Below are 25,770 nucleotides of genomic sequence, written 5' to 3' on the forward strand. Positions count from 1 at the left end.
CATTCTGGCTCCCTATGCAACACCTTCTACCCCAGCTCCTCCTGATCTTTCCTGTGTGTGTGGTTGTGTGTGTGTTATGATCAGATCCCACACTGAGTTTACGGGGTTTCTCCCTTGCCTCTGTCTCTTCAGTTTGTGTAGTTCATAATGAACACTTAAAACAACGAATGGAAGAGTTTGTCTAGGGGTGGCAGTGGTTCTGGGTAGGTTAAATGGGGGAGGATGTCATTCTCCCCAGCAGGACCATTGGAATGAGGGAAGCCTGAGTGGCCCCCCCCTTTGTTCCTTGGGGTCTTAGCTTTCCCAACTGTGGAATAGGTTCATGTAGATGCTGATCCCAAAGTTTCTATCATCTCATAGGTAGATTTGGGGACTGTTCACTGCTTAGAAACTCCTGGGGGCTCCTGTCCTCTGACCCACTCTTGCCCCAGAGCGCGCTGTCCTTGGAGGCTCTGTTCCTGGGCATTCCTGCTCCCCAACAAGTCTGGTGAAGGCAGCTCCCGGACCCTGATGAGCTGAAGGCTCAGACAGGGTATCTGTCCAACCTAGGACTGGAGGACTGGCAGAGTGAGTGTGGCCTGCACCTCTGAGAGGCTGACATGAGTGCCTCAGGCCCTGCAGTGTGTTTGTCCAAGAACAAAGCTACAGGTGCACTCTGTACACGGCCATAGTGTTGGAGGCTGGAAGAGTCCTCAGGCCTGGTGTCTGGGGTCACTGCAACGTCTGGGAAGCTTGGCCTTGCCATGGGCCTCTGGCTGGTCTGACCTCCCTTAACTCTACTCCTGAGTTTGAAATGTCTCTGTCTTTCATACAATCACTGGCAGCCCATTATGTGGCTGGGATGGTGCCCTTTCCTATTCACCCTGTTCTCCCTTGACCCACCTGCCCCAAATGTTGTGAAGTCTGACATCACCTGCTCCATCTGTAATGCCACCATAACTAATGTGTCAGGTCCCCAGATTTTCATGACTGAGGTCTCAGGCAGTGCGAGGGTGATGCTAAGCCTCACTAACCACACACAAATCTGAATAGACCCATTGTCCCCAGGACCCTCCTTGTTTCTGCCTGATCCCCACTGGGACCCCAGTCTGTCTCACTGGGCCCATCTCCATTTCCATGGGGACAAGGACTGCAACCGTTGAGTTGGGACCATTTGTTCTTCAGGCCATGGCTGGCAAGCACACAGGGAAAGTGGGTAAATAGGTTCTCACTTGACAAATCTATCCCTAATTACTGAGGCTTACCCAGAGTTACGCGGAACAGTGAATGCACACCAGATATGTCAGTGATATGTGCTAAGGTCTTTATTGAGCACAAGTAGAAATAGGGAGGGCGTGTGACCTGCCTGGTCTGAGCTGATCAAGGGGTTGGTTCTCAGGGGTACACAGTGGGCTGGGGAAGGGGTGTCTGGTGAGGAAGGCCCCCATCCCGGAAGCCTTGGGAACCTAAGAGCACTCTGCAGGGACCACACTCTTCTCCACGCTGGTCCCCTCGTGCGTGACCTGGCAGGTGAATCTGCCACGAGATTTCCACTGGTTCGGTGACAAGTTCAGGTAGCTGCTGGCCGCGTACTTGTTGTTGCTCTGTTTGGAGGGCTTGGTGGTCTCCACACCCTGGGTGACAGGGGTGCCATCTGCCTTCCAGGCCACCGTCAAGCCGCTGGGGTAGAAGTCACTGATGAGGCACACCAGGGTGGCCTTGTTGGCACTGAGCTCCTCATTGGAGGGTGGGAAGAGTGTGACCGAGGGGGCCGACTTGGGCTGACCTGTGGGGTGGGGAGGGGCATGAGTCACAGATCAGGTGTCCATGGCTGAAGCTCCTACCTCAGTCCTGATGTGGGGAACAGCTCTGTCATGTCCATGGCTTGGGTCTCAAGGGCTCCAGCTGGCTGAGTTCAGGTTAGCCATGGGTAGGGTCACTCACCTTCTGTTGGAATGAATCCGACTGCCACCTTCAGTAGTGTCTGGGTCCCTCCATGGCCTCAGACTCTCTCCCGTTCACATGTCCTCCTAATCCACACAGTCCTCCCCCTGGGACTTGGTGGCACTGGCACTGAGACCTGCTTTCCCTTGTGATTCTGTCTGTCATGGACGTTGGCATCACTGCCATATCCGCCAGGTCCCTTACCTGGTTACCCTGTATCTAGTCTGTCCTTGTTGCAAGGCTGTTTTCCCATTTGAAAAGTAGGTTTCCTGCCCCCAGAGCCCCTCACACCATCATTTCAGCCTTGCCCACCTCCCAACAGGACCCCCACCCCCGACCCCGGGGATGCTGAGTGGGTAAGAAGTGGGAGTTCCTGGAGCTGGATTACAGGGAGTCTTGTAAGATGGAGAGTTTTCAGGTGAGGTGAATTTTCAGTTTTGAGGTTAGGCCATGTCTGTTCTGAAGGGTATCCCTGTTATGTGAAGTTTATTTGGGTGTCTGTCTGTTTACCATTTCTGGAAGGCTGGCAGTCAACGTCCCTGTCACCTGTCCCTATCAGCGGACTCTGATCCATGTATCTGCTCATGGACCACACCTGCCTTAGAGGACACTCTCCTGATACCTGTTCTGATCTTGGTGTCCTTACTGTTCCTCTAGAGGTGGGAAGTCCCAGTACCCTTGGGCCCTTCTCTTATGACAACCTGCCTCCTCTTTCACCCCCTTGTCCCACTTCCACCTCCATGTCCCCAAGTCCCGAGACAAATGCTCTGCTCTCTGTGCTCCAGGCAGCCCTCCAGCTGGGACGAGCCAAAGACAGAATACTATGCCTGAATGTCCCCAGTATCCTTCTCACACCCCGTGGCCCTGCTAGCAGCCCAAGCTCCCCACTTCTTTGCCTTCACCCCTCAATTCTCCTTGGACTCACGGAACCCAATTTTAAGGATGGGCTATGTCTGTTCTGAAGGGTCTCCCTGTTCTGTGAAGTTTGCTGGGGGTCTGTCCATCGTTAGATTTCTGAGGTCTTGGCAAGACCTGTCACCTTTTCCTACCTGGAGACCCTGGCCCAACGTATCTATCTGCTCGGGAGGCTTTCCTGTGGTGGTGAAGGCATTTACTTTGCTGCCTGAGTGTCCTGAGACTGTCCTGTTGCTGGCTTCCTGAGTGTCCGTATGGAGCTGGAAGGCCCAGAACCCACGGGCCCCTTCTCCTGTGATGTCCTTCCTTTCTTCCTGACCCCCTTGTCCCACTTCCTTCTCATGTCTCCAAGTACCGAGACCAAGGCTGTCCTCACTGTTCATCAGGCAGTTCTCTGCCTTGGATCCCCCAAGGATGGAAACCGGTGCCCGAGCCATCCCCAGAATCCTTCCCACACCTCACGGTCCCTCTGGCAGCAGGAACCCCTACTCATTTGCCCTTCACCCTCAGTTCTCCTTGGACTCTTGGAGCCCAGAGACATTGAGTGGTGAGCTGACCATCCCTGAGTCCAGAGGAGAAGATTTCCTTGGGGAGAGAGCTGGAGTCACAGTGAGGCCTGAGTTCAGGTCTAGATTAGGAAGGGCTCACGGGGACGTCCCCTGTAGCCCTGAGCACTTCTGACAATATGGGGCCAGTGGAGGAGATAAGGGGCAGATAAAAGAGGCAAAACTTACAGACCCCACAGACCTTCAGCCCGAGCCCAGGTCACAATAGAAAGCAGAAGAAAATCACCTGAAATTGTATACTGGAGCCAAAAGAGGAGGAAAGGGGAGACTCACCGAGGACGGTCAGATGGGTCCCTCCGCCGAACAAAGCACACTGTGACACAGCCTGGAACACAAACCCTCTGTCAGCCCCTCTACCCCTGACCCAGGCCCACCTGCAGCTGCACGGGAGGCCCAAAGCCCAGCCTTCTTGTCACGGGTGCTGGTCAGGCAGATGGGTGGGTGATGGGGTTGACCCCTGGGGACCTGGAATCAGTTCCATGGAGGGTTCAGAATCCATCTATCCTCAGTCATGGGGAGGGGATGGAGAGATGCTCTTTAGGTATGGCATCAGAATTCAGCTAACACCATGCTTAGGAAGGTGCTCTGTGCTCTCCTCAGTCTGTGTCAGGATGTCATTGTAGAAGGGGTGAGCAGGGGTGTTTCAGCACAGAGGTGATGGAGCTGGGAGCCCTTTGCAGAGTTGGGACTCATGGGGAGGCTCCTGGATATGCCACTACATCATCTGCAGGGGAAACAGTGGAGGTTTGGGGTCAGGAATGGAAAGTATTGGGAGGAGAATCACGTTTCCCCCAGCACTTAGATCTCTCTCTTAGCCCCGATGTCCCGAATCGCTGCCTTTGGCTGGTTCTTTAGGAAGGTAGCATGGTCACTCTTTAGTCCCTATCCTGAGCTGTGAGGGCAACTGTCATGGTATAGGGAGATGTGGGCTGAATATAAGCTGGATAGACGTGTTGGGCCCCTGGTGTGTGTGGATACAGTCACTACATCCTACAGTTTTGCCCTGAGTGGAAATGTCGGAGTCTGTGCCTAGCCTTGAACTGACTGAGAATCACACATGGCCCACATACAGGAGCATCACTAGCACAGGGTTCCCCCACCAAGCTGGAAAACATAGTGTACCTCTGCACTGGACCTTCACATTGTGAGGAGGCTCTCTGACACCTATGGCCTTCTCCTGCATCCTTGCCTTGGGATGTCACCTGCAGAGCTCACAATAGGGGACACACAGGTCTGGCATCCTTCTTTCTTTGTCACATTGGCGCACTGAGCTAGAACTCTGACTGGCTTCCTTGATCTGCTCTCGATGAGTGCGTAAACACCCTTCCAGCTTCTCATGAGGTTTCTTGTCTCACTCCAGCACTAATAGAATCCCTGGAGCCTTCTATTGCTAGTGGCTGGCTCTGGTAGGGATGACAGAGATGGAATTGTCTCTGTTCATGTCATATCCTGGCTCCCTGTGCAGCACCTTCTACCCCAGCTCCTCCTGATCTTTCCATAGAGATGCCCACCATGGCAGTGTTGTAAATGGACCAGTGTCTCTGTGATCATCATGAGTGTGCATGTATGTTTCTGTTTGTTGGGACCTGTGTGTGTGCTTGTGTGTGTGTTATGATCAGATACTACACTGAACTCCTAAGTAGATGAGTCAGTTGAGAAACCTGTCAACAGCACATTTCCAGAATCTGAGTCTTGATTTATAACAGACACCCTAGGCAGGTTAACGAAAGACAAATGATGGGCTCATGGGTTGGCCTGGTCTCGGAGGGGTCCCAGAAAGCAAAGCTGGAGTCTGTTTCCCAGAGAACTTGGATGTAGTGTGAACTAAGAGACACTGGTGGGGTGAGATGCCAGCAGTGGGAGTGTGGGTGTGAGTGACCAGTGCCCAGGCAGGGGCTCCTATAGTGAGTGTGACAGGGAGTCTGTGGGCGGAGGACAGTCAGTGTTCCTGGGGAGGTAGGAGCAGGTGTTCTCATGAGAGAGGGAGGAGGCTCTAGGTTGTGACAATTGGGAATGTCCACATGGGGTAGGAAACCAGGGAAAAGCTGGCACTGAGTGGGGGTCTATAGGAAGAGGAGAGTGGGAATATTCAGAGGAGGGCTTCTTGTAGGTGGTGAGGTGCCAGGTCCAGGGAGAAACTGAGGAATTATCCAAGAAATCCAGGGGATCTGGTATCAGTGAGGGAAGCTATGACTGGCAGTGGGTATGGTTTACACAAGAAGGAAAGCTAGAGACATTGTGGCGGATGGTCTCTTTAATTTCTGTTGTTTTGATCTCCTGTTCAGGAGTATTGTGTGACAATTCTGGCTGAGAGCAAAATAACCCCTCATGAAACATGAGGAAGCTTTCACTGGGCTCTTTTCCCAAGGCCAAAAGAATCCTGTTTTCCCCCAAAGATGGTTGAGTTCTGGACTAAAATGTTAAGCCCAAATTACCAGACAGCCTGAATTCTGATTGAATAAAGAACATTTTATTGAGCATGATTGGGTGCTGGGAGGAGGGCTGGGATGATTCTGGTGCAAGGGGAATCCTTCCTGGAGGTCCTGTGGCTCTCAGCCCTTTGAATGGGTAGGGGATGTCTTGACCTGAGAGCACTCCTCAGGGACCACATTCTTCTCCATGGTGCTCCCCTCGTGCGTGAACTGGCAGGTGAATCTGCTGTGAGATTTTTACTTGTCAACCACAACCTCAGGTAGCTGCTTGCTGCATACTTGTTGTTCTGTTTGGAGGGATTGGTGGTCTCCACGCCCTGTGTGACGGGGGTGCCGTCTGCCTTCCAGGCCACCGTCAAGCAGCTGGGGTAGAAGTCACTGATGAGGCACACCAGGGTGGCCTTGTTATTGCTGAGCTCCTCAGGGGAGGGTGGGCTGAGGGTAACTGAGGGCGAGGACTTGGGCTGACCTGTGGGGTGGGGGAGGGACAGGAGGTCAGAAGCTCAGCTTCCATGTTTGGGGTCACTTCACTTGACATCGGCCTTCATGTGGGTACAGTTACCTGAACATTCAGTCAGGCCTCCAGTTCCCCTTCTGTGTCCATGTGAATCCATGTTGTGGGGTGGTGGGGTGGTTTAAGGTGTTATTCAATCATCTCCCCACTTTTTCTGGGAACCTTTGAGGTGGATTCCTATCACCACCCATCCTGAGACTCTTCTGAGATCTTTCCTTCCACCCAGACATCTAACTCTCACTGTCCTGCTCCTGCCTCCTCTGACTTTTGACAGTGTCTGTCTCAGCTCTACTTTTGTCCTCTGTGGCCAGTGCTATTATGTGAGCTCTCTGACCTCCTATTGGCTCATCCTGTGGACCATTCTATCTTGAGTCTTGTGTGAGGTCTTTGCCCTAAGGGGTCTGTTTTTACCCAGATGTGTCTCTCCTGGGCTGTCCCTGATGGGGTAGGATCCTTGCTGATCATACAGAGTGTGTCTGCGTGGCCTTGCATCACTCTCAATCCATAGCCTTTCTGCAGCCCCAGTCCCTGTGTCCTGCAATCAGTCATTTCACTAGAGCTTTCATGCCATAGATTCTCCTGTGTTTGTTGCAGATGTGTGTCCTGCAGGGACTCAAGAGTCCACTCATGTCTCACATCTTCTCATTCCATGACTCTTTCTCTGGCATCTACTCCTACAAGCTCCATCCTGCCTCTGGAAAGTTTGTCTGAGTCCCCAGGCCAACTCTAATGGCCACTCCATAAGGCCTGGGGGGAGCTCTACCTGCACCACTGCTGACTCCGGACCCTGATCCCCAGGCTCTGCCCTGAACCTTGTCGTTTGTGTCCTCAGCCTTGGCTCTGAGGGTTCATGGCCCAGTAAATACTCCACATGGTCATCTCCTCAATGCTCCCTGTTATCTCTTCCCTTTTATGTGAGGACACTTAGTGACTCCCAGAGACAAAGGTTGTCCAATAGGAGGTCTTACAAGGGTGGACAGAAAAGAGCATATGTGGGACCCTGGATGACCTGGCGGACACACAGATGAGTTTTTAGCTCATCCCGACCATCCTCTGCCTCTCAGGTGGTAGGGGAGGGGCTGTGATGACCAAAGAAGCAAGCAGTACATTCTGTAGAGGGAGGGAAGGAGATCAGGGTCCCAGGGACTGGGGTCCCAGATGAACGAGTGACCAAGTTGAGAAAAGACACAGAAAGAAAAAAAATAGCAGAAAATTTCCCAAATATGTGGGGGAGCAGGGAAGGAGGGAGAATGTGAGATTCACCTAGGACCGTCAGCCAGGTCCCTCTGCCATAAACAAAACACTGGGATACAGCGTAATACTAAAACCACCACGTGGAATCCGTCCCCAAACCCCTATACCTCCGCCTGCAGCTGTGATGGAGGAAGGGGGGCACTGCTCCATGCTGGTGTCTGCTCAGTGGGAGAAAAAGTCTTCCACCACTAGCAGATAACAGGTTTAAGGTCCCCAAGTGTGCAGCCAGAGGATGGTTGGAGTCAATTCTTCTAGAAGAAGTTGGTATCTCATCTGCTGTTTCTACCTGTGTCTCCTGGGATTTGAATGAGTTGTGGAGGGCCTCTGTGTCACCATGAGTAAGGATTTATAGAATGAAGAGGAAATCCCTTCTGTGTTTGTTCAAACAATCCTAATTCCTTGGAGAGACCATGAGGTGAGGGCAGAGGGTAGATCTTCCCTCCCACACCTTGCTCTGCAGGGAACAGCAGGTGGGCCTGTGTGTATAGGCCACTGGAAACTTCCTATGCCCCCAACCATCACTTCATAGAGCTCAGCCTTATTTTCCAAGGGGATGTCCTTGTTTGGGACTGTCCCATGTGAAGTCTATCCTGGTCCTGTGGGATATGCCAGCCTGTTTCCAGGTGACCTTGGGAACAGCCCAAGCCAAACCCTCATCTAGTCCCATATTGGAAAGGATCTGCTGTGACTGTTGCTCTGCTTCATTCAAGGGGCTTAAATGCTGTCTGCCACATAACGGAACTGGTATCAGTGACCACTTTCAGGCCTGGGGCGGGTAGGCACAAGTGAAATAGAATATGTTGTCCATCAGATAGCAGGAGCTATAGAGATCACCTGGGGTCTTGTGAGTGTACCCAGGAGCCACCTGAAGAGGCTCCGACTGGACTAATGTCCATAGATACAGCTACATTTCCATGTGTATAGTGGACAACCCAATGCATTCCACCAGCCTATCTGGTCAATCCCAGCATGTACCAGGTCACCAAATAGAAATGAGTCAGCAGGGGAGGGTGGAGAGAGCCGGTCATCATCCTGTGAAGTAGGGAAGAGCAGGGAACAGTGCACATTTCTTCTTTTCCCTGCACATGAAAGGTACTCCCCACCTGGGTACGTGGCAGCCCTCCCAGGAGAAGGAGGACAGAAATGAAATATTGCCATGATGCACCCTGTCCATCTCATGGACGGAGTCATTGAACATCAACGCAGCTAGTCCTACCTAAAAAGGTCCACTTGATGTGGGTCCTTTGATGCAAAGTAGCCAACTGTCCAGGGAGGTGATTCTGACGTTGTACAAACTGGACCTCCTGAAGGGTCTGATGCCAGAAGCCCTTTGCAGGATGAGGAAGCAGAGTGGATGGCTCAGATACAACTCTGGGAGGTTGTGGCTGCATCCCCACCATGGGAGAGTCCCAGCACCAGCCGCTCAGCCCCTTAGTCCCTTCCTTGCAAGGAAAAGTAGAGTGATGGGGGATTCTTACAGACCCAACAGTCCTGAAGACACCCGACCCCCGCAACTACAGTGTCAAATAATTTTCAATACTCAGAAAGAGAAAAGGAAATACCCCCAAATAACAACAACATCAGCAGTGTAATTCCATGAATTCACTTGTGAAACTTTGAGGTCTTCAATGATAAGTATTTTGGTTGTTAAGGATTTACTCACAGTTTCTACATGGGTTTGATCATGCTACTTTAGTTTCTGTTTAGGCCTTTATCTTCTGGTACACAGATGAAATCGTTATTGAGAAAAAGATATGATATCTGGAATTTGTTTCCAGATATTGCATAAGAGAGCAATTATTTTGTTGTTGTGTTAACATCATCAGGGAATTGATAGATTGGGACCTGGCTGCTGGGAACATGGAGTTATTCTTACTCCTCTGTCTCCCTATTTTGGTGTTTTCATTTTTCCTTAATGCACATTTGGAAGAAACTTATAAGAAGAGATGATTAGTGTGGGGCAGTATCTGATGTGGGGTGATTTTGGCATTCTACAGAAGGGTCATGGACATGAGGTAGACCTGGGTGGCCTTCTCCCTCATTTAGGCCTTAGCATTCGGATCCATGACATGTGGCCAGCAGGTGCTGTGGGATACTACCATCCCTAATTTTCCTTCTTCCTCTTAGGTTTCTCAAGGGCAGGAGTGGCTGGGATAAAACTCTAAGGAGTCCCATGTCTGCCCCATTATGATCTCAGAACTTCTGGGCTTTGTAGGTTCTGTCCCTAGGCTGACCTGTCTCCCTTGCAGGTTTGGTGAAGGCAACTCCTTGACTCTGAATACCTGGACACATAGACAGGGGGCTGGTTGTGCCTGCTTCTCTTTGAGACTGACCTTGCCTGCTTCAGTGACCTGGGCGTGAGTGTGTCCCTGATACCTGGTCATGGGTGCCCTCGGGATTGAGCCATAATGAGTGAAGGATGCTTGAGCCTAGGGGGATCTGCAGGCCCTGAATACCTGGGGAAGGTCCCTGATTTTGCTGTAGCCCTTAGGCCACACTCACTCTGCTTGAGCTGGTCTGCACCAGCTGAACTATACTCCTGAATTCGAATTTTCTCCCTCTCTTTTGGAAAATCATTGGATACCCATTATGTGCCCAGGATTGTGTCTTTTGTCATTTACTCAGTTCTCCATGTCCCTACCACATACAGGGTCGTATCATCGACTTCATCTTTAACCTAACCATAAAGTAACTCTCCTTGATCTCAGTTGAGATGATGAGACTCTTCATGATTGAGGTCCCAGCCCCCTGTTAGGGTCTCTTTGAGCCTGACCTTGACCCAGGCCCACCAGAACATAGACTGGTTGTCCTTGTGCCTTATCTTGACCTCAAGTTTCAGATACTAGTGTGGGTGAACACTACTGTCTTGAAGAGTGTTCCAGGGCTTCCTGAGTTGGTTGGGAGAGTCAAGTAGGTTCGGGAAGGGATAGGCTACAAGATGTGAAACTATTTCCCCGTAGGCCTTCTTAGCATCTTTACTCACCTAACATGAATTGTGAGTTTGAAAAATGTACTTCTAATGTATTGTTCAAAGCTTTCCATGGCTCCCTGCTAAGGTGCCAACCATGGACCCCTCATTTGGTAGTCACTCTCCCCTCTGGGTCACCCTGTATGGAACCAGGAAGTTCACCTCTGTTCCTAAAGACCACTGTTTCTGCTCAAGGACCTCGTTCCTCCTTATTGTTGCTACTGCCCACTGCTGGCTCCTGGGACCCTCCTTGTTCCTCCCTGACACCCTACGGGGACCCCTAGTCCTTCTCACTCAGTTTTTCTCCCTTTCCAGGTGGCAAAGACTGCATCCTGGGGGGCTGGTATGGCAGGACTATTTTCTACCCTGGGTCACACCCAGGGGGATACATCATCAATGGGGTCCTTTTAGGGTTAGTTGGGTGGATGGCGGTTAGATAGAATCTCATACCATTACTGTCCCTTCTCTTAATTACTAAGCCGGTTAACTCAGACATAAACAGACAGAGAATTCACATCAGAAATGTTGAATGATAAACGATAAGTTCTTTATTGAGCACAAATAGAAACCGGGAGGGTGTGTGACCTTCCTGGTCTGAGCTGATCCAGGAATTGGCTCTCAGGGGTACATGGTGAGCTGGGGAAGGTGTATTTGGGTGAGGAAGGCCTCCATCCCTGACAGTCTCGGGGACCTAAGAACACTCTGTGGGGACCACACTCTTCTCCACAGTGCTCCCCTCGTGCGTGACCTGGCAGGTGAATCTGCCACGAGATTTCCACTGGTTCGGTGACAGGCTCAGGTAGCTGCTGGCCGCGTACTTGTTGTTGCTCTGTTTGGAGGGCTTGGTGGTTTCCACGCCCTGGGTGACAGGGGTGCCATCTGCCTTCCAGGCTACCGTCATACCGCTGGGGTAGAAGTCACTGATGAGGCACACCAGGGTGGCCTTGTTGGCGATGAGCTCCTCATTGGAGGGCGGGAAGAGCGTGACTGAGGGGGCCGACTTAGGCTGACCTGTGGGGTGAGGAGGAGCGTAAGTCAGAGATCAGGTGTCCATGGCTGAAGCTCGTACCTCAGTCCTGATAAGAGGAACAGCTCTGTCATATCCATGGCTTGGGGCTCATGTGGCCCCAGCTGGCTGAGTTCAGGTCAGCCATGGGTAGAGTCACTCACCTTCTTTTGAAATGAATCTGACTGCCAGAATCTGACCCAATGTCTGGGTCCCTCATGGACTCAGACACTCTCCAGGTCACATGTCCTCCCATCCACAGAGTCCTCCACTGGGGCTTGGTAGCACTGGTTGTGAGACCAGCGTTCCCTTGTAAATCTGTGTCCTAGATGTTTGTGCCACTGCCATTATCCCACAGGTTGCTTACCTCGTTCCGCAATAGCCAGTCTTCCTGGTTGCAGGGCTGTGTTCCCATTTGAAAAGTAGGTTTCCTGCCCCCAGAGCCCCTCACACCATCATTGCAGCCTTGCCCACCTCCCAATAGGGACCCCCCGCTGGCGATTCTGAGTGGGTAAGAAGTAGGAGTTCTTAAAGCTGGATTCCAGGGAGTCTTGTAGACGGAGAGTTTTCAGGTGAGGTGAATTTTCAGTTTTGAGGTCAGGCCATGTCTTTCTGAAGGGTCTCCCTATTCTGTGAGGTTTTCTGGTGGGTCTGTCTAAACACTTACTGTTTCTGGAAACCTGGCAGTCACTGCCCCTGTCACCTCTCCCTATCAGGGGACTCTGACCCCATGTATCTGCTCACAGAGCTCTCTTGCTGTGGCATGCTGTGAAGGGATGTACCCCTGCTGGCTGAGTGTCCTGACAGGACACTTTCCTGAGACTTGTCCTGATCTTGGTGTCCTTACTGTTCCTCTAGAGGTGAAAGGTCCCTGAACCCTGGGGCCATTCTCTTCTGACGACCTCCCTCCCCCAGACCCCCTTGTCCCATTTCCACCTCCATGTCTCCAAGTCCCCAGACCAATGCTCTGCTCGCTGTGCTTCAGGCAGCCCTCCAGCGGGGACGAGCTGAAGACAGAATGCTATGCCTGAGCCGTCCCCAGAATCCTTCCCACACCCCACAGCCCTGCTTGCAGCCCGAGTGCCCCACTTCCTTGCCTTCACCCCTCTCTTCTCCTCAGACTCTTAGAACCCAGCTTTAATGATGAGCTATGTCTATTTTGAAGGGTCTCCCTGTTCTGTGAAGTTTACTGGGGGTCTGTCTGTCTTCAGATTGCTGAGTGCCTGGCAAGCCCTATCCCTGTCACCTGTCCGTATCTCGAGATCCTGACCCCACATATCTATCTGCTCAGGAGACTTTCCTGTGGTGGTGAAGGTATTTACCTTTGTTGCCTGAGTCTCCTGACATCTGTCCTATTGCTAGTGTCCTGAGTGTCCCTGTCGAGGTAGAAGTTCCCAGCACCCAGGGCCCCTTTCTGCTCTGATGTCATCCCTTCCTCCTTGACCCCCTTGTCCCCCTTCCTCTTCTATGTCCAAGTTTTCAGACCAAGGCTCTCCTCACTGTGCTTCAGGCACTCCTCTGCCTGGGACCTCCCGAGGATGGAACCAGTGCCTGAGCCGTCCCCAGAATACTTCCCACACCCCACGGTCCCTCTGGCAGCATGAACACCCATTCACTTGCCCTTTACTCCTCATTCTCCTCAGGCTCTTTGAGCCCAGAAACTCTGAGTGGGGAGCCCACCATCCCTGAGTCCAGAGGAGAAGGAGAAAGCTGGAGCCACAGTGAGGCATGAGTTCAGGTCTAGATCAGAAATGGTTAATGGGGATGGTCCCCTATAGCCCTGACCACACATCGACAAGATGGGACCAGTGGAGGCGATGAGGGGTCGACAAAAGAGGCAAAATTTACAGACCCCACAGACCTTCAGCCTAAGCCCAGGTCACAATAGAAAGCAGAGAAAAATAGCCTGAAATTATACACTGCATCCAAAAGAGGAGGGAAAAGGGGAGACTCACCGAGGACGGTCAGACGGGTCCCTGTGCCAAAATTAGGACACTGTGATACAGCCTTGAACACAAACCCTCTGTCAGCCCCTCCACTGCTGACCCAGGCCCACCTGCAGCTGCACGGGAGACCCAAAGCCCTGCCTCCTTGTCACGGTTGTTGGTCAGGCAGATGGGTGGGTGACGGGGTGCCCCCTGGGGACTTGGAATTTCAGTTCCATGGAGGGTTCAGATTCTCTCCATCTTCAGTTATGGGGAGGGGTTGGAGAGACCCCTCTAGATATGGCATTGGAATTGCCAGCTATTGCCGTCCTTAGGAAGGCGCTGTGTTCTCTCAGTCTGTGTCAGGATGTCATTGTGGAAGGGGTGAGCAGGCTACTTCAGCACAGAGGTGATGGAGCTGGGAGTGCTTTGCAGGGTTGGGACTCGTGGGGATGGTCCTGCATATGCCATCACATCCTCAGCACAGGAAACCATGGAGGATTGGAGTCAGGAATGGGAAGTGTTGGGAGGAGACTCTTGTTCCCTCAGCACTTAGATCCTTCTGTAGGGTCCTGAGCTCCTGAATTCCTGCCTTTGGTTTGTTCTTCCGATGGTACAGTGGATGGTTACTGCTTAGTCCCTGTCCTGAGTGCCATGAGGGCAGCTGTCACGCTGTAGGGGTTTGTGGGCTGAATGTAAGCTGGATAGACCTGGTGGCCCCCGGTGTGTGGGCTACAGTCACTACGTCCTACAACTTTGCCCTGAGCTGAAGTGTTGAGGTGTGTGTCTGACCCTTGAACTGACTGAGAATCACAAATGCCCCACATACAGGAGCACCACTAGTACTGGCTGGTCCCCATGAAGCAAGACACATACTGTACCTCTGCCTTACACCTTCACGTTCTGAGGAGGGACACTGACAACCAGTGCCTCACCTGAATCATGGCCTGGGGACGTCACCTGCAGAGCTCACACAGGTCTGGCATCCTTCTTTCTGTGACAAATTGGCATACTGAGCCAGAACTCTGGCCGTCTTCCTTGGTCTGCTCTCGATTAGTGTGTAAACACCTTGCCAACAGCTCATGAGGTTGCTTGTCTTGCTCCAGCCTAGATAAGAATCCCCGGGGCCTTCTATTGCTACTGGCTGACTCTGGTAGGGACGACAGAGATGGAGCTGTGTTTGTTCATGTCCCATTCTGGCTCCCTATGCAACACCTTCTACCCCAGCTCCTCCTGATCTTTCCTGTGTGTGTGGTTGTGTGTGTGTTATGATCAGATCCCACACTGAGTTTACGGGGTTTCTCCCTTGCCTCTGTCTCTTCAGTTTGTGTAGTTCATAATGAACACTTAAAACAACGAATGGAAGAGTTTGTCTAGGGGTGGCAGTGGTTCTGGGTAGGTTAAATGGGGGAGGATGTCATTCTCCCCAGCAGGACCATTGGAATGAGGGAAGCCTGAGTGGCCCCCCCCTTTGTTCCTTGGGGTCTTAGCTTTCCCAACTGTGGAATAGGTTCATGTAGATGCTGATCCCAAAGTTTCTATCATCTCATAGGTAGATTTGGGGACTGTTCACTGCTTAGAAACTCCTGGGGGCTCCTGTCCTCTGACCCACTCTTGCCCCAGAGCGCGCTGTCCTTGGAGGCTCTGTTCCTGGGCATTCCTGCTCCCCAACAAGTCTGGTGAAGGCAGCTCCCGGACCCTGATGAGCTGAAGGCTCAGACAGGGTATCTGTCCAACCTAGGACTGGAGGACTGGCAGAGTGAGTGTGGCCTGCACCTCTGAGAGGCTGACATGAGTGCCTCAGGCCCTGCAGTGTGTTTGTCCAAGAACAAAGCTACAGGTGCACTCTGTACACGGCCATAGTGTTGGAGGCTGGAAGAGTCCTCAGGCCTGGTGTCTGGGGTCACTGCAACGTCTGGGAAGCTTGGCCTTGCCATGGGCCTCTGGCTGGTCTGACCTCCCTTAACTCTACTCCTGAGTTTGAAATGTCTCTGTCTTTCATACAATCACTGGCAGCCCTTTGTGTGGCTGAGATGGTGCCCTTTCCTATTCACCCTGTTCTCCCGTGACCCACCTGCCCCAAATGTTATGAAGTCTGACATCACCTGCTCCATCTGTAATGCCACCATAACTAATGTGTCAGGTCCCCAGACTTTCATGACTGAGGTCTCAGGCAGTGCGAGGGTGACGCTAAGCCTCACTGACCACACACAAATCTGAATAGACCCATTGTCCCCAGGACCCTCCTTGTTTCTGCCTGATCCCCACTGGGACCCCAGTCTGTCTCACTGGGCCCATCTCCATTTCCATGGGGACAAGGACTGCAACCGTTGAGTTGGGACCATTTGTTCTTCAGGCCATGGCTGACAAGCACACAGGGAAAGTGGGTAAATAGGTTCTCACTTGACAAGTCTATCCCTAATTACTGAGGCTTACCCAGAGTTACGTGGAACAGTGAATGCACACCAGATATGTCAGTGATATGTGCTAAGGTCTTTATTGAGCACAAGTAGAAATAGGGAGGGCGTGTGACCTGCCTGGTCTGAGCTGATCCAGGGGTTGGTTCACAGGGCTACACAGTGGGCTGGGGAAGGGGTGTCTGGTGAGGAAGGCCCCCATCCCGGAAGCCTTGGGAACCTAAGAGCACTCTGCAGGGACCACACTCTTCTCCACGCTGGTCCCCTCGTGTGTGACCTGGCAGGTGAATCTGCCACGAGATTTCCACTGGTTCGGTGACAGGCTCAGGTAGCTGCTGGCCGCGTACTTGTTGTTGCTCTGTTTGGAGGGCTTGGTGGTCTCCACGCCCTGGGTGACGGGGGTGCCGTCTGCCTTCCAGGCCACCGTCAAACCACTGGGGTAGAAGTCACTGATGAGGCACACCAGGGTGGCCTTGTTGGCGATGAGCTCCTCATTGGAGGGTGGAAAGAGGGTAACTGAGGGTGCGGACTTGGGCTGACCTGTGGGGCAAGGGAGAGGTAACAAGTCAGAGTTCACATGCTTATTCAGTCAGCTCCTATCTCTGTCCTGAAGTGGGATACAGCTCTGTCATATCTAAAGCTTGGTCCTCAGTTGCCTCTTGCTCCCTGTGGTCTGGTCAGCGGTGGGTAAGGTCACTCACCTTCTGTTGGAGAGAAACTGAGTGTCCATCTGTTGGGAGATCTGAGCCCAACTGTGGCTCTCGTCCCTCTTCAGTTTCAACTGTACTCATCACTTTCCTAATTGCCTCTAGGCTCCCGTGTTACTGACTTTTATCGTGCTTGACACCTAATCTTTCCCTGTGGAACCTGTCTGTCCTGTGGCATGTCCTGCCAGGTCCATCTCCAAGGGGTGCTCATGCAGGTATCTGTCTGTCCTGGTGTTAAGCTCTCATCCCCTTCCGGGAGGGTGTTTCTTGGCCACATTCCCACTGATCCCTCATTGCAGCCCCTGCCCACCTCCTGACAAAGCCCCTCTAAGGTTGCCTGAGGGGGAGAGAGTGTCTGCCCTTGGGCCGGAATCTAGTCTAGCAGGTGGAGGCTTCCTGGAAGAGGTGAATCTGCTCTTCTGAGGCTGGAGCTGGGGCTTCTCTGAGGGGTCACTTTGCACGTGAAGTTATCTTGGGGCGTCTGCTGTGCTAGCATCACAGTGTGCCTATCATTGGCAGCCATCCTTGTCTCCCGTCCCTGAGGAGTCACCAGCCCCAGTATCTGCTCAGGGGTCTCTCCTCCAACATTAATATGGGTGGGACAAGCTTTGGGGCCTGAGTGTCCTGAGCCCTGTCCTGTGTGAGGAGGTCCTGTGTATCCTGGAGAAGGATGAGGGACCCAGCACTCTGAGGCCACCTTGTCCCAGGAAATCCTCCTTCTGTTCTCGTTTCCCTTGCCTTGGGTTCCCTTTTATTCCACGGCCAACCAAGAGTTCCTCCCAAAACCTCTCAGTAGCTCCCACCTAGAACCCGGAGAGCATAGAACCCAAGTGTGATTGATACACACTTGGGCAGATGAGCTATGCAAGCATCCTTTACTGGTCCTATGGCCCTTGTGCCCCAGCCCAGGTTCCCCAGTCCTGTGTTCCTTCAGTCCCTCATTTCCCCACATCTGGGGGATGACAGACCCCAAGGAAGCTGATTGTGTCAGAGTCCAGAGGAGAAGCCCCCTGAGAGTGCTCTGGGTCACAGTGAGGGGGAACAGGAAGGGGTCCTTGGGACTGACCTGAGCTTCCCCGAGCAGGAGTTTGACAAGAGAGAACAAACTAAAGTGGTGAGGGACAGCCCCAAACTGTGAAGGTCCCAGACCTTAGAGAGTTTCAGACCCCAAGCACAGTCATCACAGAAAGAAGAGAAAAATTCCCCCAGTTTTCACTCTGGTTGCCAAAGAGAGAGAAAGGGGGAGACTCACCGAGGACGGTCACCCTGGTCCCTCCGCCGAAAACATAACACAGTGATACAGCTTTGAACACAAACCCTCTGTCAGCCCTGGCACCCTTCCCCCTTCCCCAGGCCCACCTGCAGCTGCTTGGGAGGCTCAGAGTCCAGCCTCCTCTTTGTGGGGGTTGGGCTGGCCCATGGGAGCTTGAGACAGGGCACCCCCTTCCCAATGCACCTTCCCTTCCTCATGGGGTGAGCTTCCCCCCAGCCCCCACCATGGTGGGGTAGGAGGGAATGCCTGAGTGACATATCATAACTCAGGTAGCTCCTGGCAGGAGCTCTGTGTATGGCTCAGCTTGCTTGGGGAATGCTACCTGGGAGATCGGACAGCACAGTTTCCAACATAGATATCATGGGGCCTGTGCCTTCTCCAGAGCTGAGGCCCGTGGAGGGTTCTGGATGCCACCACATGTCCTAGACACATGCCCAACATGGCCACGTGTACAATAGCAGGCGTGTGTGTGTGTGTCCTGGTGTGTGCATGCAAGTTTATTGGGTGTGTGTGCATGTCTATTCTGTCTGTGTGACTAGGGGCCTAGACCTGCCCTTCTGAGCTAGCTCTGCTAGCTAGCAGTGGAGTCTTCCTGGTTCTCAAGGCCCATTCACAACTTTCCAGAAAATGACTGTGCGCACAGATGGATCCATGACACAATTCAGAATGGGATCTTGACATGGATTCATGGCCCCAATGAATACGCATGGACATTTTAACTTTAGTGGTATTTTGTGCATAACTCCAAGGTGTCTCTGTCTCCCAGGGGCCTTGAATACAACTGGGTCCTCCGTGACACATGTGGAAGGAGAGGCCCCCAGTGGGAGTGTGGGAGATACTGACCAGGGTCTAGAGACTGAGTTTCCTGTAATGAGTGCAGCAGGGCAGGTCTGGGGAAGGGAACAGTGCAATGTTCCCAGGGAGGCAGGGGCACAGGGCCCCTGTGGAAGGAAAGATTCTCTAGGATGTGATGATGGGAAGTTTCCAAATGTGTAGGAAACCACAAAAGGCATGGCCTTGCGTGGGGGCCTTCAAGGAAGGGAGACATCCCAGTGAGTTGGGCTGGTCCCAGTGAATAAGGTCCCAGGACCGGAGTGGAGACTGGAAACGAACCAAGAGGCCATGGGAATCAAGGGCTATGATCCTGAAAATGGTTGGGGTGGAAATGGCCTACAGAAGTCTATCAAGATCCACAGGTGTGGACCTTGGTACTCTGGGTCTTGCTGCTTCCGTTGCGAGTACAGAATATTGTGTGTGCAAATTTGGGTGAGTGGGAATCTGTTCCACAAAGAAATATGGGGCTGCTCTGCTGGCTCTTCCCCATAAAGCCAGTGAACCTGTGTTCACTCCAAGGATGGTTGAGTTCAGGGCACAAAATATTAAATACAAATGACCAGATAGTGTGATTTCTGATTGAATAAAGGACATTTTATTGAGCATTGATTGAATGAAGGGAGAAGGGCTGGAGTCATCCTGGTGCAAGGGGAATCCTTCCTGTAGATCCAATGGCTGCACACACCTTTGGGTTGGTGAGGGTCTTGGGGACCTAAGAGCACTCTGCAGGGACCACATTCTTCTCCATAGTGCTCCCCTGGTACGTGACCTGGCAGGTGAAGCTGCTGAGAGATTTCCACTTGTCAGGTGACAGGCTTATGTAGCTGCTGGCCCTTACTTGTTGTTGCCCTGTTTGGAGGGCTTGGTGGTTTCCATGCCCTGGTAACAGGGGTGCCGTCTGCCTTCTAGGCCACCGTCAAGCAGCTGGGGTAGAAGTTATTCATTAGGTAGTCTTGTTGTCGCTGAGCTCCTCAAGGGAGGGTGGGATGAGGGTAACTGAGGGTGAGGAGTTCGGCTGACCTGTGGGGTGGGGGAGGGACAGGAGGTCAGAAGCCCAGCTTCCGCGTTTGGGGTCACTTCACTTGACATCGGCCTTCACGTGGGTACAGGTACCTGAACATTCAGTCAGGCACCCAGTTCTCACTCTGCGTCCATGTGAATCCATGTTGGGGTGGGTGGGTGGGTTAAGGTGTTATTCAATCATCTCCCCACCTTTGCTGGGAACCTTTGAGGTGGATTCCTATCACCACCCATCCTGAGACTCTTCTGAGATCTTTCCTTCCACCCAGACATCTAACTCTCACTGTCCTGCTCCTGCCTCCTCTGACTTTTGACAGTGTCTGTCTCAGCTCTACTTTTGTCCTCTGTGGCCAGTGCTATTATGTGAGCTCTCTGACCTCCTATTGGCTCATCCTGTGGACCATTCTATCTTGAGTCTTGTGTGAGGTCTTTGCCCTAAGGGGTCTGTTTTTACCCAGATGTGTCTCTCCTGGGCTGTCCCTGATGGGGTAGGATCCTTGCTGATCATACAGAGTGTGTCTGCGTGGCCTTGCATCACTCTCAATCCATAGCCTTTCTGCAGCCCCAGTCCCTGTGTCCTGCAATCAGTCATTTCACTAGAGCTTTCATGCCATAGATTCTCCTGTGTTTGTTGCAGATGTGTGTCCTGCAGGGACTCAAGGGTCCACTCATGTCTCACATCTTCTCATTCCATGACTCTTTCTCTGGCATCTACTCCTTTAAGCTCCCTCCTACCTGTGGCAAGTTTGTCTGAGTCCCCATGCCAGCTCGGGAGTGTATGCCGCACCCCATGAGGCCTGTGGGGAGCTCTACTTGCACCATTGCTTACTCTGGACCCTGGGTCCCTGAGCTCCGGGCCTTCTCCTGAGCCTTGTGTGTGTCCTCAGCCTTGGCCCATAGCATGCCGCGTCCCTGTAATATCTCTACATGGTCACTCCTCTCAATGCTCCCCCTTCTCTCCTCCCTTTTATTTGAGGACACTTAGTGACTCCCAGAGACAAAGGTTGTCCAATAGGAGGCCTTACAAAGGTGGACAGAAAAGAGCACATACAGGACCCAGGATGACCCAGTGGACACATAGTTGAGTTTGTAGGTCATCCTGACCATCCCTTGCCTCTCACGTAGCAGTGGAGGGGCTGTGATGACCAAAGAAACAAGCAGGACAGTGTGTATTGGGAGGGAAGATCAGGGTCCCAGGGACTGGTGTCCAAAATTAGGGAATTAACAAATTGAGAAAAAACACATAAAGAAAAAAAAAATAGACAATTACTCCCAACATCTGGGAGAGCATGGAAGGAGGGAGAAGATGAGACTCATCTAGGATGGTCACCCGGGTCCCTTAGCTGAAAACAAAACATTGCGATACAGGCTAATACAAAAACCACTGCCTGGGAATCCCTGCCCCACCCCTTAGAACCCCACCTGCAGTTGTGATGGAAGAAGTGGGGGGCACTGCTCCATACTAGTGTCTGCTCAGTGGGGGCCAAAGCTCTTCCACCCCTAACAGATAACAGGATCAATGTCCCCATTTTGCAGCCACAGGATCCTTGGAATCCTTTCTTCCAAAGGAAGTTGGAGTCTGATCTGCTGTTTCTACTTCTATATCCTGGGAATTGGAAAGAGTTTGTGGAGGGCTTCTGTGTCACCCTGAGTAACAATCTGTGGAACTGAAGAGGAAATCCCTTCTCTGTATGTTCAAACAATGCTAATTCTTTGGTGAGACCAGGAGGTGATGGCAGAGAGTATACCCTTTCTCCCAAACCTTCCTCTGCAGGGAACATCAGGTGGGCCTGTGTGTATGGTCCACTGGAAACTTCCTATGCCCCCAATCATCATTTCAGAGTCCTCAGCCTTATATTCCCAAGGGATGTCCTAGTTTGGGACTGTGCCATGTGAGGTCTGTCCTTGTCCTGTGGGACATTCCAGGCTTTGTCCAGATGACCTTGGAAACAGCCCCAGCCAAACTATTCCCATGTTGGGGAGGGGCCTCTGTGTGACTGTTGCTCTGCTTTATTCGGGGGGCTTAAACGCTGCCTGCCATGAAATGGAACTGGTATCAGTGACCACTTTCAGGCCTGGGGTGGGTAGGCACAAGTGAAGTAGAATATGTTGTCCATCAAATAGCAGGAGCTATAGAGATCACCTGGGGTCACGTGAGTGTACCCAGGAGCCACCTGAAGGACTCTGACTGGACTAATGTCCATAGATACAACCTCATTACCATATGTATAGTGGACAACCCCATGCATTCCATCAGCCTATCTCCTCAATCCCAGCATGTACCAGGTCACCAAATAGAAATGAGTCAGCAGGGGAGGGTGGAAGGAGCAGGTCATCATCCTGTGAAGTAGGGAAGAGCAGGGAACAGTGCACATTTCTTCTTTTCCCTGCACATGAAAGGTACTCCCCACCTGGGTATGTGGCAGCCCTCCTAGGAGAAGGAAGACAAATGAAATATTGCCGTGATGCACCCTGTCCATCGGATGGACGGAGTCATTGAACATCAAAGCAGCTAATCCTACCTAAAAAGGTCCACTTGATGTGGGTCCTTTGATGCAAAGTAGCCAACTGTCCAGGGAGGTGATTCTGACGTTGTACAAACTGGACCTCCTGAAGGATCTGATGCCAGAAGCCCTTTGCAGGATGAGGAAGCAGAGTGGATGGCTCAGATACAACTCTGGGAGGTTGTGGCTGCATCCCCACCATGGGAGAGTCCCAGCACCAGCTGCTCAGCCCCTTAGTCCTTTCCTTGCAAGGAAAAGTAGAGTGATGGGGGATTCTTACAGACCCAACAGTCCTGAAGACACCCGACCCCCACAATCACAGTGTCAAATGATTTTCAATACTCAGAAAGAGAAAAGGAAATACCCCCAAATAGCAATAACATCAACAATATAATTCCATGCATTCACTTGTGACAAGTTTGAGGTCTTCATTGATAAGTATTTTCATTGTTAAGGATTTACAGTTTCTACATGGGTTTGATCATGCTACTTTAGTTTCTGTTTAGGCCTTTATCTTCTGGTACACAGATGAAATCATTATTGAGAAAAAGGTATGATATCTGGAATTTGTTTGCAAATACTGCATAAGAGAGCAATTATTTTGTTGTTGTGTCAGCATCATCAGGGAATTGATAGATTGGGACCTGGTTGATGGGAACATGGAGGTACTCTTATTCCTCTGTCTCCCTATTTTGGTGTTTTCATTTTTCCTTAATGCACACTTAGAAGAAACTTACAAGAAGAGATGATAGTGTGGGGCAGTATCAGAGGTGGGGTGATTTTGGCATTCTACAGCAGGGTTATGAGTTAGACTTGGGTGGCCTTCTCCCACATGTGGTCCCAAGCACTCAGATCCATGACATGGGGCCAGCAGGTGCTGTGGCATACTAGGACCCCCTAATCTCCCTTCTCCCTCTTCGGCTTCCCTAGGGCAGGAGTGGCTGGGATAAAACTCTAAGGGTTCCCTGTGCTCTCAGAATTCCTGGGCTTTGTAGGCTCTTCTCTGGTCTGATCTGGCTTCCTTGCAGGTCAGGTGAAAGCAACTCCTTGTCTCTGATGAGCTGGAGACATAGACAGGGGGCTTGTTGTGCCGGCATCTCTGTGAGAACGACCTCGCCTGCTTCACTGACCTGGGAGTGAGTGTGTCTCTGATACCAGGCTACAGATGCACTCAGGATTGAGCCACAGTGAGTGAAGGAGGCTCAGGCATAGGAGGCTCAGTGGACCCTGAATACCTGGGGAAGGGGATCCTGACTTTGCCATAGCCCTCAGGCCACACTCACTCTGCCTGACTTGGTCTGCACCAGCTGAACTATACTCCTGAATACGAATTGGCTCCCATCTTTGGGATAATCGTGGCTGCCCATTATGTGCCCAGGATGGCCTCCTTTGTCATTTACTCAGTTCTCCATGTCCCCACCACTTGCAGGCTGATATCATCGACTTCATTTATAACCTAACCATAGAGTAACTCTCCTTGATCTCAGTTTAGATGATGAGACTCTTCATGACTGAGGTCCCAGCCCCCTGTTAGGGTCTCTTTGAGCCTGGCCTTGACTGAGGCCCAACAGAACATAGACTGTTGTCCTTGTGCCTCAGCCTGACCTCAAGTAGCAACACAACTGTCTTGAGGAGTGTTCCAGAGCTTCCTCAGTTGGTTAGGAGAATCAACTAGGTTCAGGAAGGGTTAGACTACAAGATATGAAACTGTTTCCCTGTAGGACTTGTTAGTGTTTTTACTCACCTAACATGTATTGTGAAAGTTTGAGAAATGTACTTCTAAGGTGCGTTGTTCAGAGCTTTCCATGGCTCCCTGCTAAGGTGCCAACCATGGACCCCTCATTTGGTAGTCGCTCTCCCCTCTGGGTCACCCTGTATGGAACCAGGAAGTTCACCTCTGTTCCTAAAGACCACTGTTTCTGTTCAAGGACCTCGTTCCTCCTTATTGTTGCTACTGCCCACTGCTGGCTCCTGGGACCCTCCTTGTTCCTCCCTGACACCCTACGGGGACCCCTGGTCCTTCTCACTCAGTTTTTCTCCCTTTCCAGGTGGCAAAGACTGCATCCTGGGGGGCTGGTATGGCAGGACTATTTTCTACCCTGGGTCACACCCAGGGGGATACATCATCAATGGGGCCTTTTTAGGGTTAGTTGGGTGGATGGCGGTTAGATAGAATCTCATACCATTACTGTCCCTTCTCTTAATTACTAAGCCGGTTAACTCAGACATAAACAGACAGAGAATTCACATCAGAAATGTTGAATGATAAACGGTAAGTTCTTTATTGAGCACAAATAGAAACCGGGAGGGTGTGTGACCTTCCTGGTCTGAGCTGATCCAGGAGTTGGCTCTCAGGGGTACATGGTGAGCTGGGGAAGGTGTATCTGGGTGAGGAAGGCCTCCATCCCTGACAGTCTCGGGGACCTAAGAACACTCTGCGGGGACCACACTCTTCTCCACAGTGCTCCCCTCGTGCGTGACCTGGCAGGTGAATCTGCCACGAGATTTCCACTGGTTCGGTGACAGGCTCAGGTAGCTGCTGGCCGCGTACTTGTTGTTGCTCTGTTTGGAGGGCTTGGTGGTCTCCACGCCCTGGGTGACGGGGGTGCCGTCTGCCTTCCAGGCCACCGTCAAACCACTGGGGTAGAAGTCACTGATGAGGCACACCAGGGTGGCCTTGTTGGCGATGAGCTCCTCATTGGAGGGCGGGAAGAGTGTGACCGAGGGGGCCGACTTGGGCTGACCTGTCGGAAGGGGGAGAGGCTGTAAGTCAGAGATCAGGTGTCCATGGCTGAAGTTCCTACCTCAGTCTTGATGTGAGGAACAGCTCTGTCATGTCCATGGCTTGGGCCTCATGTGGCCTCAGCTCCCTGATGTCAGGTCCGCTGTGGGTAGGGTTACTCACCTGTTGGAATGGATCTGACTGCCAGATTCTGTAGTGTCTGAGTCCTTCCATGGCCCCAGACACTCTCTGGATCTCATGTCCTCCTAATCCACACAGTCCTCCCCCTGGGAGTGGCTGGCACTGGCCCTGAGACCTGCATTCCCTTGTGAATCTGTCTGTTCTGGAAGTTTGTGTCACTGCCATATACCCCAAGTCCCCTACCCGGTTATACTATAGCTGGTCTTTCCTGTTTGCAGTGCTGTGTTACCCTTTGAAAAGTAGATTTCCTGCCCCCAGAACCCCTCACACCATCATTGCAGCTTTTCCCACCTCCCAACATGGACCCTGCCTAATGATGCTTGGTGGGTAAGAAATGGAAGTTTCTGGGGCACCTTCATGGCTCTGTTGGTTAAACGTTTGAGTTGGGCTCAGGCCATGATACCATGGTTTGTGAATTCAAGCCCTGCCTTGTGCTGTCAGCTGTGCTGACAGCTTAGAGTCTGGAGCCTGCTTGGGATTCTATGTCTTCTTCTCTTTCTGCCCTCCCCGGCTCACCGTCTGCCTCTCCCTGTCTCTCAAAAATGAATAAATTAAAAAAAAAATTAAAAAGTGGATTCCCTGGGGCTGG

At 52.0% G+C, this 25,770-nt stretch overlaps 2 protein-coding genes, 1 long non-coding RNA gene and 1 gene segment (V, D, J or C); all 4 read right to left on the reverse strand.

Moving 5' to 3' along the window:
• Nucleotides 1-25,770, reverse strand: part of LOC122470399 (immunoglobulin lambda-1 light chain-like) — a 214,345-nt gene that overhangs the window by 8,092 nt on the left and 180,483 nt on the right. The gene's annotated exons all lie outside the window — the stretch shown is intronic.
• The window catches only part of LOC122470398 (immunoglobulin lambda-1 light chain-like), a 336,020-nt gene that overhangs the window by 3,457 nt on the left and 306,793 nt on the right, over nt 1-25,770 (reverse strand). The window lies entirely within an intron of this gene.
• On the reverse strand, nt 6,116-6,892 carry LOC122470948. Its single transcript, XR_006294035.1, has 2 exons — nt 6,762-6,892; nt 6,116-6,305 (listed from the first exon to the last, which is right to left on the reverse strand). It is a non-coding gene; the product is annotated as an uncharacterized LOC122470948 (long non-coding RNA).
• LOC122470393 overlaps nt 11,098-25,770 on the reverse strand; it is a 644,196-nt gene continuing 629,523 nt past the window's right edge. The window contains 2 exon segments of the V gene segment in view: nt 11,098-11,583; nt 17,880-17,914. Of these exon segments, the coding sequence occupies nt 11,264-11,583; nt 17,880-17,914 (355 nt within the window).

The sequence above is a fragment of the Prionailurus bengalensis genome, chromosome D3, assembly GCF_016509475.1.
Source record: "Prionailurus bengalensis isolate Pbe53 chromosome D3, Fcat_Pben_1.1_paternal_pri, whole genome shotgun sequence".
Classification (NCBI taxonomy): domain Eukaryota; kingdom Metazoa; phylum Chordata; class Mammalia; order Carnivora; family Felidae; genus Prionailurus; species Prionailurus bengalensis.